Source organism: Misgurnus anguillicaudatus, chromosome 13 (genome assembly GCF_027580225.2).
Source record: "Misgurnus anguillicaudatus chromosome 13, ASM2758022v2, whole genome shotgun sequence".
Classification (NCBI taxonomy): Eukaryota; Metazoa; Chordata; class Actinopteri; order Cypriniformes; family Cobitidae; genus Misgurnus; species Misgurnus anguillicaudatus.
In genome coordinates, this window is record NC_073349.2 from 19703793 (window position 1) to 19717500 (window position 13708).

The 13708-nt window shown below is 36.9% G+C and overlaps 2 protein-coding genes across 2 annotated transcripts in view; one reads left to right on the top strand and one right to left on the bottom strand.

The window, feature by feature from the left end:
* hspg2 (heparan sulfate proteoglycan 2) overlaps positions 1 to 1926 on the bottom strand; it is a 130961-nt gene extending 129035 nt beyond the window's left edge. The window contains exon 1 of the mRNA XM_073875297.1: positions 1464 to 1926. Within this exon, the coding sequence (XP_073731398.1) occupies positions 1464 to 1538 (75 nt within the window). The 5' untranslated portion in view covers positions 1539 to 1926. The remainder of the gene's footprint in view (positions 1 to 1463) is intronic.
* A 5156-nt stretch (positions 1927 to 7082) lies between these two features.
* The window catches only part of LOC129431179 (ceramide kinase), a 15824-nt gene continuing 9198 nt past the window's right edge, over positions 7083 to 13708 (top strand). Inside the window, exons 1-8 of the mRNA XM_073875314.1 lie at positions 7083 to 7508; positions 9844 to 9939; positions 10031 to 10168; positions 10245 to 10372; positions 11042 to 11106; positions 11287 to 11432; positions 11574 to 11648; positions 11733 to 11885. Coding sequence (XP_073731415.1) covers positions 7337 to 7508; positions 9844 to 9939; positions 10031 to 10168; positions 10245 to 10372; positions 11042 to 11106; positions 11287 to 11432; positions 11574 to 11648; positions 11733 to 11885 — 973 coding nt within the window. The 5' untranslated portion in view covers positions 7083 to 7336. The remainder of the gene's footprint in view (positions 7509 to 9843; positions 9940 to 10030; positions 10169 to 10244; positions 10373 to 11041; positions 11107 to 11286; positions 11433 to 11573; positions 11649 to 11732; positions 11886 to 13708) is intronic.

A 13708-nucleotide genomic window follows, 5' to 3' on the forward strand; every position in this document is an offset into this window, starting at 1 on the left:
GGAGCACTTGATTGTGTCAGTAAACTAAAAGGTAATAAAGTGCTTTTATTGGGGTTTTGTCAGTGCTGATTGTTACTCACGACCCTGAAATTCCAACAGGCCACGCAGGACGCCAGTGGCAACGGGACCCTAACTGTTCAGCTGAATCAAACCAAGTCTTTGTCAAATCTTGCAATGGAAAAAAACACATGCCACTGCCTCCATTTAATTCAATTACGGTGCAATTGACACAGCGGTCCCTGAAAAAATAACAAAAGACCATCTCGAATTACGAAAGGCAATGAGCGTAGCCCCCGTTACAGATCAGTAAGGTAAGAGCGGCTCATTTTCACTGGTGTTTGAAGACAGCTAGACAAGAAAGGGATTATATGTGGTATGCAGAAGGAACGCATAGCTGGGCACACGGATTTAAAGAGTTTGATGCTATTCAAGACAAGACTTTCCGTTAACATGTGACCCAGGGGTATAGGATCATCGGTGGTCAGATGATAAATGTCAAAGGCATCTCTGGTTTCGGCTAACTAGTTACTAGACTACTAAAACGGATATAAATGAGCACATAAACAAGCACAGGGGTAAATGATCATAGCCTATCAAGTGGCTGCATAAGAAAAGCACTTTGATGCATGACAAGATCAAGAACTGAATAATTCAACTCTATGCGAAATGAAGCAGCACAGTTTGGAAATGTTTTAAGTTTACTTTGTGGCATAAGAATGTCAAACTTTTCCCACAGAACAATGCCAGTCAATATCTTAGTTACGCAATGGAGCCCAAAGCAGAATGGAAGTGATACAGTAATGCGGATTGCATTCAAACACAAGCAAGAAATATGAGATGTAGATATTTGTTTATCACACCATACTGTCCTCAATCCAGATGAATTGTTTCCTTTATCACTAACCACATAAAAAAATGCCTCTGCAATTTTACTTATAGTGTTTACTTATAATGAATGAGTGTGCATGACTCTTCAATGAGCGGCTTCACACAAATACATATATAGTCCACACTATCTGTAAAAAAGAAATATATATATATATACACCATAAAAGTTGTCAATTCATGGGCTTCAAATGTTTTCATGTGCTAGTCTAAAGTATACAGCAGCAGACATTCAAGACGCCACTGAGAGCAACTATGAATAGCGCGTGCCTATGGATAAAATTAGACTAATAAAAGAACATACATGCAAAACTTCACATTAAAAATCCTTTAGAAACTGATATTATATATATATTCCCTTTCTCTACATGCACCATATGAAGAATGAGTTTAAAAACAATAATAATGATTAAATTAATGATATAAGGTGCAGAAAACTTGTTAAAAAGTTACTTGGTATTCTTACGTTGATACAATTACCTGCAGGGAACTTGCCCTGTTGATAAGAGAGAGTAGGCTACAGGCAATGCACTATAATATGTTATCTTTAATAAAAGCGGATAAATGACTTCACTTACTTTAAATAGATGCGACGCAAGTGCCAAAGAGATGATAAACACATAGAGTTTAAGGGCACTTATCCGAGTCCCCATTTTCTGCCAACCCAGCACGATTAAAGCACGCAGCTGGGAAAAAATCAAAGTCCGTCACTTGAAGCCACCGAGTAGTTTATAAGTTTAAAAGTCTTTCGCCTACAGCAAGACCACGGTCGTTTCTCCGTCCCACACTTCGTGGGACTTCATTTATCCAAAAAAGAAAGAAATCCGTCCGCTATTGGCATGAAAGCAGAGGCAACTGATGGTTGAGTTGTAAATATCCGTTTGTTCGCTTGGTCCCACTTTGAGATGGGCTGCTGAAAGTTAAGCATGCGCTACCTTAGCGGACAACGACCGTAACTATTGGTCGAGTGACGTGTTTTTAAAATGTGGTTCAGCAGTCTACCAAGACAGCATTTTGGTTATCGTTCTGCCAGAAATAGCATGCCTAAAAATGTGATCTAGATAGGGATCTTATTGGTTTTAGACACAGCTATACTGACTATAAAAGACGGACTGGAATTCCTGTGTAAACGGACTGGGACTCGTGAACTCTTCAGCTGGCATGCGTCTCTGCTTTTAACAAGATGAAAATAAAACTTTGATATTCATACACAAAAATAACACGTTTTGTTTAATTAATTATGCATTAAACCACGTAAATATATTTAAATATGTAATATGTAATTTACATATTATTTAATACATAATATTTAATAACATTCGCATGACTTGAGTGTAAATAAACACATGAAAGTTGAGGGATGGGCTACTGTGCATTTATTTACTGTGTTTCAGAAGTCAGCCACAACAAACAGTGGTCCCACATCCATATTTGACAGTAACCAAATATGTAAATGCAGACTTTTAAGCAATGAAAAGCTCATGAAAATATGTAATGTAAAATGAACACTCTCAAAAATAAAGGTATAATCATATAAAAGTACATAAATTATTCTGGTCACACTTTTTAAGGTCCAATTCTCATATTAACTAACTAACTACTTTTGCCTCAATATAGTCCTAATTACTGCTTATTAATACTTAGTAAAGTAGTTGTTATGTTTAAGTATTGGTAGGAATTGGGTAGGATTAAGGATGTAAAAAAAGTTTTAGCAGAATCAGGCATTTGTTGAAGGTGCAGTGTGTAAATTTTAGCGGCATCTAGTGGTGAGGTTGTGAATTGCAACCAACGGCTTAGTCCACGGCTCACCGGACAAACATGTCATCATCGGACACAACTTAGTAACAAAAATGTCCTTTAAGGGCTTCTGTAGAAAAATGGCAGCACAAAATGGCGACTTCCATGTAAGGGGACCCTCGGTGTATGTAGATAAAAAGGTCTCGTTCTAAGTTTATAAACACATAACGGTTTATTATGAAAGGTCTTTATACACCCCTAATAATATAGTTTTGTATATTATTTAGCATTTCTGTCAAAAGATCATTCTAAAAATTACACACTGCGCCTTTAAGTTTAAGTATTGGTAGGAATTGGATATGATTAAGGATGTAAACAAAGGTTTTGCAGAATTAGGCATTAATATGTGCTTTTCAAGTATTAATAAGCCAATTTAAGCCAATATCTCTGTAATATTAATGCTAATAACTTACCAGTTTACAGTGAGAATTGGAAACTACACTAGAGTGTTACTGTTATTCTTATTAACTCACCAAAGTATTTAAAGTGAGAAGGATACATAAAAACCTTTAACCTTATACTTTAAATTGTGATGCTAAATCTCTTGTTGTATTATATATAATTGTTCTTCAGTCCATACATAGTATTAGTTCAATTACATCAGAAGTAACTGTATATAAATTACTGGAAAAATTAAGTAATCCCTTACTTTACTTTTTCAAGGAAACAGTAATTAAATGATAGTAACTAATTACTTAGTAACTAGTTATGCCCAACACTAGGTACTGTATATCCTTTGAGGTGCTAATATGCATAAAGATGTACTTATCCTATAGTGACAACTGATGTAGATGAGAAAATAACATAGTAACATATTTTTGTGGCAGTACAATGATTTATATCTAGTTAAAATGTACTTGTTTTATATAACTGATTATAATCTAGTTTAAAAAACTTGTATATGTGTGCATGCATGATCTAGTTTATAATCCAGTTCATGATTGGTTTATAAGAAAGATTGTTCATGGATGCTTTCATGACAGAATTTTCTGAACATTCAATTAAAGGTGCAGTGTGTAAATTTTAGTGGCATTCAGTGGTGAGGTTGCGAATTGCAACCAACGGCTCAGTCCACTGCTTACCCTTTGCTTTTGAAATGCACAGAGAAGCTACGGTAGCCGCCACCGGACAAACACGTAATTGATGGAGACAACTTAGTAAACAAAGATTGTCCATTAAGGGCTTCTGTAGAAACATGGTGGAACAAAATGGAGACTTCCATGTAAGGGGACCCTCGGTGTATGTAGATAAAAACATCTTATTCTAAGGTAATAAAAACATAATGGTTCATTATAAAAAGGTCTTTATACACCCCTGATAATATAGTTTTGTATATTATTTTGCATTTCTGTCAAGAGATCCTTCTAAAAATTACACACTGCACCTTTAAAGGCACACCAGGCAAGTCTGAGTATTATTTCTCTACTAGCTCCCCCTAGTGTCTGGGAGTAAATGCTTTCTATATCTGAGACTTTACGAGACTGGCCCTGTCCCAAATGGCGCACTTCATGTGGACTTTCGGTCTCGTGGCCTTAAATTGCGCGTGCTCGCTTAGTCTACGAGTCCGTAGGGTGTCCCATCTATCATTTTTACGCTTTGAAGTGTGCTCATCAGCGCCTCCTTTGCCCCCTTGATGCGGGCTTCGCTGAAGACAGGCTTCGCCCACTTTACCAACCCAGAAGTCCTTGCGAAAGGGCAATCAGACCAATCAGGCGACGGAAGGGAGGAGTTCACACTGACGGGCAACTTCTCTACCTATTTCCGGTGTGATGCTCGAGTCTGTCCCAAAATTCAACTCCGGTGCACCCACGTGGACTCGCATCAAGGGTCCCTAAAGTCTGGACTACGTGATGTCTTCAAAGTGTGGATTCTGAGGAGGACCACAATCCCGAGTGTGCCATTTGGGACAGGACCACTGTAGGACACCGGGTCGGATACAGCGAACTTGCAAGTGGGGTATTCTTCCTACAGACGGTAGGGGCGGGCGAGAGGGTCTTCATTCGTCATGTAATGAGTCATTTAACCATATACCGACTTACGAAGATGATTTATTAACATAAAAATGCTGCCTTGTGTCCCTTTAAATACTGTTACACACGGCACAGTTCACATGAAGCGTCTAACAGGCCTAACTAAAGAATGATCTGCTTTATATCACTTTGTGGCAGTTGAACCTTCTAATAATGCAAAAAAAATCACGAGAGTTCATAAAAACCCTTCGAAAGATGTTAGTGTTTATTACATCTGGTAATATTTTGGCTTGGCCCACAAAGAACTCTCTTCTGAATAAAGTGAGCTTGCAGTTACATCATATTTGTACACAGCAAAATCACCAGTGTTAAATGCTTTCACATTTCTTGTACTTTTTTTTTCTTTTTTTTTTGGCAAGCTAGACTCTTGGGGCTACATTCCAAGATGAAAATTGTCCTATAGCAAGATTCCAAACGGAGCAAATGTGGTGTCAGTCTTCCTACCCTGAAAAAATAAAAGAAAATTACACATCAAATTACACATCATTTTAAAATCATCAGTGATAGTCAAAGCGTATCCGGTCTGCTTATGCTTATGCTACAGTAAAACAGGTGCATGAAGTATTTAGTCACATGTCATGTGACATAATGTGGCTTTCGGGCCTTTAAAATAAAACATCTGAAGCTTATGTGAATAGATGTTTCAACATTTAACCCCAGATTGCTGATCACCCCTTGATTATTTCTGTCATTCAGAATTTCATCCATCCGATATCATAGGACATCTGCATGGGATCTGTTTACATGCCCAGTCACATCCAAAACAAGGACAAAGTATGCCTCTGTCCAACAATGCGTTCTTACAGCAGCTGCTTTCAATTTAGACCGCATCTGCCCAGCTGGATCTCTAGATACTCCAAAACAATACTGAAAAAAATGAATATGGAGGAAGTCAATGAGATGCATCACTTTATCAAATGTATAAAGTGTTTCATTTGACACAAACTGGATGCTGATTTGAAGCTGATGGGAATGAACCCAAATGGAAAAATCATGGTAGATTGCTTTTGGACTATTTCAGAACTGTTGCCAATTTGCTAATTTGAGTAAAAACCAACCCATAAACATGATATTCATTTTGTTTCAAATCATAATAAAAGATTAAGAAAAGTTTAAAAACACTAAAAGAAGTTAAATACTATAATGAAGCTACAATTGGTTTATCTTTGGGGCGAAAAGGGAATAGCAGTGTATGCGTTTTTAAATCACTGACTCCACCTGCTGGAGAGATGCAGTAACTTTTATGCTATGATGTAGTAGTTTGTTATCAGAATTAGGACACAGATATACTTGTAAAGGCCAACCTAATATCAGTCATGTGTACACAGAAGATTTTAAATGTGCTATTGTCTACTACTACACTGTTTAAATTTTCCCCTTAACTATTTCACAGTAGCCTATATATAAATTGAGAAATATTTTATAAATCAGTTTGTGCCTTCACAATTATGTTTTTGATTGTTAATCGATCAAAATAAATAAATAGATACATAAATAAATAAACACACAAAGATACTTCGTCCGTTTTAAACGCGACTAACACTTAACTTTCCATTGTTTAGTATTTTCATTGTAACAAAATAAACAAAATTATAAAAAAAACTCTTAATGCTTTTCTTTGTTTTTTTCATTTCTACTCTCACTTGTAAAAGAGAATATCATATTTGCATACATTGTCTAAAAACAAATGAAGTGAGTCTATAAATTGAAAATGTGATTTAAAAAGAAATCTTTAAGGAAACCCTTTATCTTTTGCAGTCAGTCAGGTTAAGCAACTTATCAGGAAAGTCAAGTTTCCAAAGTTACTTTACATAGAAAGAGGAGAGTCAGACTGAGAAAGAAACAAAAACAGACCAAAGATAAGTAAATGTGTTCAATGCAGTCAAGCAAGACTGGCTGTTTTTATGTATGATCATTTTGCCAAAGCAAAAAGCATGACATTACTTCAACACTTCAATCGTCATGTCATCTTATTTTTTATCAGTAAATTACATTTTTATCAGTTTTTTATCACTAAAAAACAAAAGAATTCAGAAAGATAGAATCTAACATAAGCAGTATGTACAGTATGTAATATTTCTCCCAACTAGGAAATACAATAGTTTTGACCACCATAAATCGGAATATTCACGTTTTTATATTAAAATATTTTTTTAATAAGTGCATTATATATACATGTTAATCGTGTTCCTTCATATTTTACTATGTTAACATTTTACGTAATTGAATTACTAATTTATGGAAATAAACACATACAAAACGTTTTTAATGGTTTACATAAAAGACAAATGCGGCTACCTCTTTGGATAATCATGCATATTCATAAGGATATTCATCCAATGAAACTTAAGTATGCTAATTTTCCAGTATCAGTGAGAAGCCTCGAGGTGAGAAGTCAGTCAGTCAGTCAGGCAGGCACAAGTTAAACTGTTACGGAGTGTGTCAGTATTTTTTGTTTCACTTATACAGTGTAGTCCAACATTACTCAAACTTATTTATTGAACTCGGATAACCTTGTAATTCACCTCAAATTGCAATGCTTATATTTGTTCGCTTCAAATGTTAAACAAGTTTACCAACGCGGACAGCTACGAAACAGGGTAAGACCTTCAGCATGAGGGTGAATGACAGATGAAGTGAATGAATGTTATTATATGATAAGGGAGAAGATGGAGATAGATTCAGTGAGAGTCGAGTCCAGTCTGTGGATCGACAATAAGCGTTATAAGGCTTTCCTGAGCGGATGGTATTTCAGCTGGACTGAGATCGACAAGAGGAACCGCGAGAAGAAAACAGGTAACGTTATGACATAATCATAAAGCCGCGCGACGCACCCGTGAAGCTTACTAAATAGACAGTTCACTAGTGTGAAGACGCACCCTAACTGTTCTGTGTTAAATTCAGATGGAAATTAGTGGATAACATTTTAAACAGTTAGTGTTTTATAAGGTACAGGTGTGACAAGGGTGTGTAAAGATAATACTTTACATGATGACGCATTATAGTATAGTCTTATAGTAAAGTTGAAGTACTGGATTAATATTGACACATTTGTATGTATGTCTATAGTAATTCATTTACGGCCATTCATAGTTAGTAATACCAGTAACCAGAATTTAATGATACAGTGATGTGACATTACTAGGATAATGAGATTTTATCAAGTCGAACATGAATACATTATCAACCTTTTTATCAACCTTTTATCAACCTTTTTATCAGATTAGGTTTGATTATAGTTTAGGACTAGGTTAGGGAATTGCATACCACTCTTATCAACCCATTATAAATGTTCCTAAAAGGTTTTTCAAACTATTAAAAGTTAGGAAGGTAACTATTCTTTTTAGAACCGCTGATTAAAAGGTTCTTTGGGCATTGCTTCCCAATCCTGGTCCTCGAGGCCCCCCTGACAGAAAGTTTTAGATGTCTCCTTATTTAAAACACCTGATTCAACTTATCAGCCTACTTCAAAAATGGAAAACATGTCTCCCTAAATCAGGTGTGTTAAATAAAGAGACATCTAAAACGTTCTGGGATGGGGTCCCCGAAGACTAGGATTGGGAACCACTGCTTTAGGGAACACAAATGGTTCTCCTACAGTATGTCTTTGTTGTGAAGAACCCTTTATGGCAGTGGTTCTCAAACTTTTTCGGCATGTGGCCCCTCTTGTGAACGGTGCATCCCTTCATGGATCCCCCCCAAGGAAAATTTATGACATAAAAAATTCCATAACTTAAAATTTGAATTAAACAAAACATTTCAAATTATAAAATGTATTGCTGTTGGTTAGTAGCCTTATTTTCCTGAGGTTTTATTACACAAAATGTATGATAAATTAATATATTTTATAAAATGCCATAAAACTGGGTCTCCCCTGGCAGGTACCATCTCAGGGCCCCCAAGGCCCCCAGTTTGAGAACCACTGCTTTATTGGAAGGGATTAGGTTTGGCTTGATTTTTTGACAGAATATTGTTTTGGGACAAACAAAAGATGCTGATCCAGAAACACATCTTGGTAAAATCACGGCAACCACCATTACCATTAGTTACATTTACAATAAACTCTGACAAACATACAATAAACAAATAAAAAAAGCTTAAAAAGTACCTGCTGCCGTATGCAAATATGTATTTACTATGTTTCTAGAGCAATATTGCCATTACATAATCCACAAATGAATTAAATGAAGGTCTTTCGTACTGAAAATTGACATTTGCGCATTTGCTAGACGGTTTTATCCAAAGCCATGTTATACTATTGGAGCTACAGGAATGCAATTTGCTCTTGGCTGTGTTCTAATATCTAAAAACAAGTTAAACAGCACCATCCAGGCCTAACAATAACACAAAACACTTACACTCAAAACAAAACATTTTCCAGCCTGAGCAGGAAAGGTGGAATGTTTCTTGAGAAACGTCTTTATTACTTTGCAAGATTGCAAAATTCTGTCAAAATAACATTGATATCTTTAATATTGACTAAGGCCATGTCAACGATTAAAATCAATGTGAAATCAACTTAAAAAAATCAATCTTAAATGCTCAACATTTCAAAGACAGTGTTACAAATAAGGTGTTTTGGACACGATTAAATTTCATTTACACATAAACAACACTTTAAAGGTACTTTATCATTACTATTGATTTTAGTTTAGTTTTTTTAGCTATTTAGTTTAAAAAGTTTAGTGTCTTTTAGTTGTGTGCACTGACAGCCGGTGACTTCACTTTTGAGGGAAGTGTCGTGTGTTGCTTGTCATTTCGAGGTGTGTGTTCTTTGCATCATGTGAACCATGTGCATCATGGCTCTTGTCGGAGTACAGGCCTGCTGCATACATGTCGAAGGAGTTTATGATAAAAGAGACTCTTATGTTCACAAAATACTCGCTAGACACTAACTTGACACTAAACTCTGATTACACATAGAGTATTTGGCAACCGTGAGCGTCTTTTTGTTATGGACCTTTTTGATGCGTCTGCAGCGGGCTTGTATTTTGGCATCATGTGTGGTGCACATGAGTTTACATGGCGCGCCGAACACATGTTTCGAAATGACGAGCCACACACATGACGAGCTAAATACGTATGCCACTGGTTGTGTGTATGGTGATGTCACATGTCTGCCTGTTCTTAGTTTCAGTGCCCGTGTCAGAGGTGATCGCGGTAAAAGAGGGTCGGGTCGAGATCCAACCCCAGAAGAAATCGGAGGACACTGACCTTGATTTTACTTGTAAGTTTTAGAAAGTGAGATCTGTCTTGCATAGAGATCAAATACCACCAGGTTAGACTTAACCACGTATTTTCTTTTCTAATCACATAAGTATTTTATGTGAAGCGCAACCGCAGATGCAACACTCGGGGGACGTTGTGGAGCCTGGGCAGGACCCAGTTCTGCTGTCCTAGCCGAGATGTTCGGGATCAGTGGATCACTCAAGTCAGAACGGCACTGAAAACCCATAGTACGTATTCATCTAGACTCATTATTCTCTAATGACTCATTAACATCTCCCCCTCCATCTGCTTCTCCTTTATCAGGTCCCTCGCGTCCACACAGGTTGTTGGTGTTCATTAATCCGTTCGGAGGAAAGAAGAGGGGAAAACAGATCTACCACTCTCTGGTGGCTCCTCTGTTTGAGCTGGCTGGCATCAGCTCTCATATCGTGGTGAGATACTGAGACGCTACCAGTACTGTTCAATAACCAAGCGGTTATCAAGTGTCCTTCTGCTTGGTCTCTGATACGCTGTACATGTCAAGTAGCACGGTTCTCAAGTAACATCAGATGTTTATCAGGACTAGGGACGAGAGCTAAATTAAGTAGATAGGCAAAATAAGGTGGTAGTGAAAAATGTGACCCAGTCAGTAAAAACCCAGCCTTGATATACATAAAATTGACTGTGTAAAGCCATGTCAAAGATTGCCAGAAGATCACAGACAGGGTCACATTTGTTTTGTTTAGATATGCACCGATATATCGGCCATTAATCGGTTCCTAAATCACGCTAGAGCTGATGGTCATGACCGATATATTCTGTCAATCAAAAGAGAACAGGAAAATGCAATAAATTTGAGCCCTGTGTATAGAAAATGTAAAGAAACATCGCTAGTTTAATGCAAAATTTTAATGTTGATTATATGAATGAAAACCATTTAGAAAATGTAATCTTTAGAATTGAAGTAATGCAATGTAATATAGCCACCAAACTATCGGTATCGGCAGATATTAGTCTAAATAATCGGCTATCGGTATTCGCAGAATTTTTTTATATTGGTGCATCTCTATTGGTTTTGTTATAGGTTTTTCAAATAGGATCTGTGTATATGGTTTCTTTCAGTGACTGAACGAGCAAATCAGGCCCGGGACTACATTTTGAAGAAAGATTTAACCGGGTTTGATGGGTAAGTTATCCTTCCTGTCATCCTTTATAAGAAATGTACAGCAACAATAGTATCATTGTCATAAGTTGTGTCACATGATATCTGTTTTTTTGTGCAAGCAGAAGTGCTTTGTAAAAGTAACTGTAGAAATGTGACATGTTTCGATCTGTTAATGATATCCTACGTTCATGCTTCCTGCAGTGTGATTTGTGTGGGAGGAGACGGTATGTTTAGCGAGCTGCTGCACGGCGTGATTGGACGAACCCAGCAGGAGGCGGGAGTTTCAGAACACGACCCTACTGTAATGCTACAACCATGTGACCTCCAAATTGGCATCATTCCAGCAGGTGAATATTTGTATAGCGCTGTGACGGACAGGTGTGCAGAAAAAGCTGGCGTATGTGGTCTGTTTATAGCCATTTAGATGAACGGAGAGATAGTGAGAGAGGAGTGCTAGTTTATCTTCCTGTGTTTACTCTTCTCCACAGGCTCAACAGATTGTGTGTGTTTCGCTACAGTGGGTGTAAATGACCCTGTTACATCAGCACTTCACATCGTCATTGGTAATTTTTACTAAGTGAGAATTGTCTTTAATAAGTGTCGAATTCAATAAATAAATGTATATATAATTGATTTTTTATATTCAGGCGATTCTCAGCCTCTAGATGTATGTTCAGTCTATCATCATTCAACACATGTAAGGTATTCTGTCTCTATGGTGGGCTATGGTTTTTATGGAGATGTTTTAGCAGAGAGTGAGAGACACCGCTGGATGGGTCCTCTCAGATATGATTACTCAGGTATTCTACACTTTACATGCACATATGTAATCGTAACTTTATTTATTTTTTACCTGTGCCTCATGATGCATTAATTGTTTTCAAATACTGTGTGTGACCCTGTCTGTGAAATCCAGGCCAAAGTCTCATAATCTAATTATGCTTTGATTTCACACTAATTTCAATAATTGACATGGCCTTATTCAGTTATTATTAGAGATGTCAAGGTTATATTTTCACAGAATGATCTTTGTATTATGTAGAATGATTTTATGTAGGTTAATCACAAAAAATACTTTAACTTGGTTTTCACATACTATGCCACATAGGCTAGATCAGTGAATCTCAAACTTTATGACTCCAAGGCCCCCCAAATTTTCACAACAATGAGTCCGTTTACATGGACAGTCTTACGCCGATTATGCTTAATAAACTGATAACACGTGGGGTCATTTCTTTAATCGGGGAAAGCCCATAAATGGCGTAAGTAAAAGGTCACACATGTCTCCGCATGTGTAAGATAAACGTCAGATGCGGAAGTAAGCGCAAAGTAACGCATAAAAGTCTCTGCTCTACTTAAGCAGTTGGGAGAGAAACTGCGAAAATAAAAACTGATGTTATATTTACAGGTTCTGGAGACACGAAAAGAGAAAAAACAATATAGCTTAAGACAGATATGCCGTCGACTTTTTGATCAACTATTATGTACTATACAGGTAGGCGATGACGTCACTACCTGCGAGAAACCTGACAAATCTCCAAGTCCCATGTAAACGCAGTTGTCTGCATAGCCGGTTTATTGATTTGCATGTAAACGCATGAAAACTGTTTTTTATAAAAAGCAGATTTTTGATAGTTATCTGCTTATTCTGTGCATGTAAACATACTCAATAACTAAAAGAAAGTACCGATACGTTTGTGTAGTGGGATATTTTGTTTGGCAATACTAAATCGACTCTCAAAATAATGCAATTCTGATTTTTTTAAATAGAAATAATGCAAGATTCATAGCAGTTGTTTTTTGTTTAAAGTTTACATCCTGACCACTATATAGCGTTCGTCTTATCTCTAAACTGAAACAGTTTCAGGAAGTACTGGCATGGGGTGCGCCACAACTTTTTTTGCTAAAGTTTGCATATGGTGGTGTGTTTTCTATGACAGCTTTCCTAAAACTATATCCTATTATACCCTTCAAATAGGAAATATCATAATATTCTGCATCACTTTACAGTATCCCAATGTATTATAGCACAAACCCTGTATAGATTCTTGCCTATACACAGCCCTATTCCAGCCCAGGCTCATGGAGATGCGTATAAATAGCACAAATTGTGAAAACTTGTGCAATTCATACGCCAAATTCCAATTTTGCATGCATATGATACGGCAGTCTTTCCTGTCTTTTTGTTTTATGTATTGGTTTCTCAAAATTTTTCAATTTTTTTTACCATTGTCGCTTGGGTTTGGGGTTAGAACAACTTTTTGTTACAAAAAATGCAACACATAAAGGGCAACACATAGCACAGACAGATAGCATGTCGATCTAATTTTGGCACAAAAGGAACCCTCACTTTTTAGCGATTTTTGTGTTAGCATATCAGTGAACACCCCTGACCACTCGGTGAGTTTCACGTTTTTGTAAACGAACGTTTAATGCATTTTAGAAAGGATTGTTCCTGTGCACCTATACAGCCATTAGAGAGGTGGGAGGTGATACGATAAACAACCGAAAATTCTCGGGCCAGCATCAAATGTCCAAATTTCAGTCAAAACCGTTCTATTTCATCATAAACAATCTGAAAACAGGGCTTTAAGTGAAAAATACCTAACTTGTACTTTAAGCC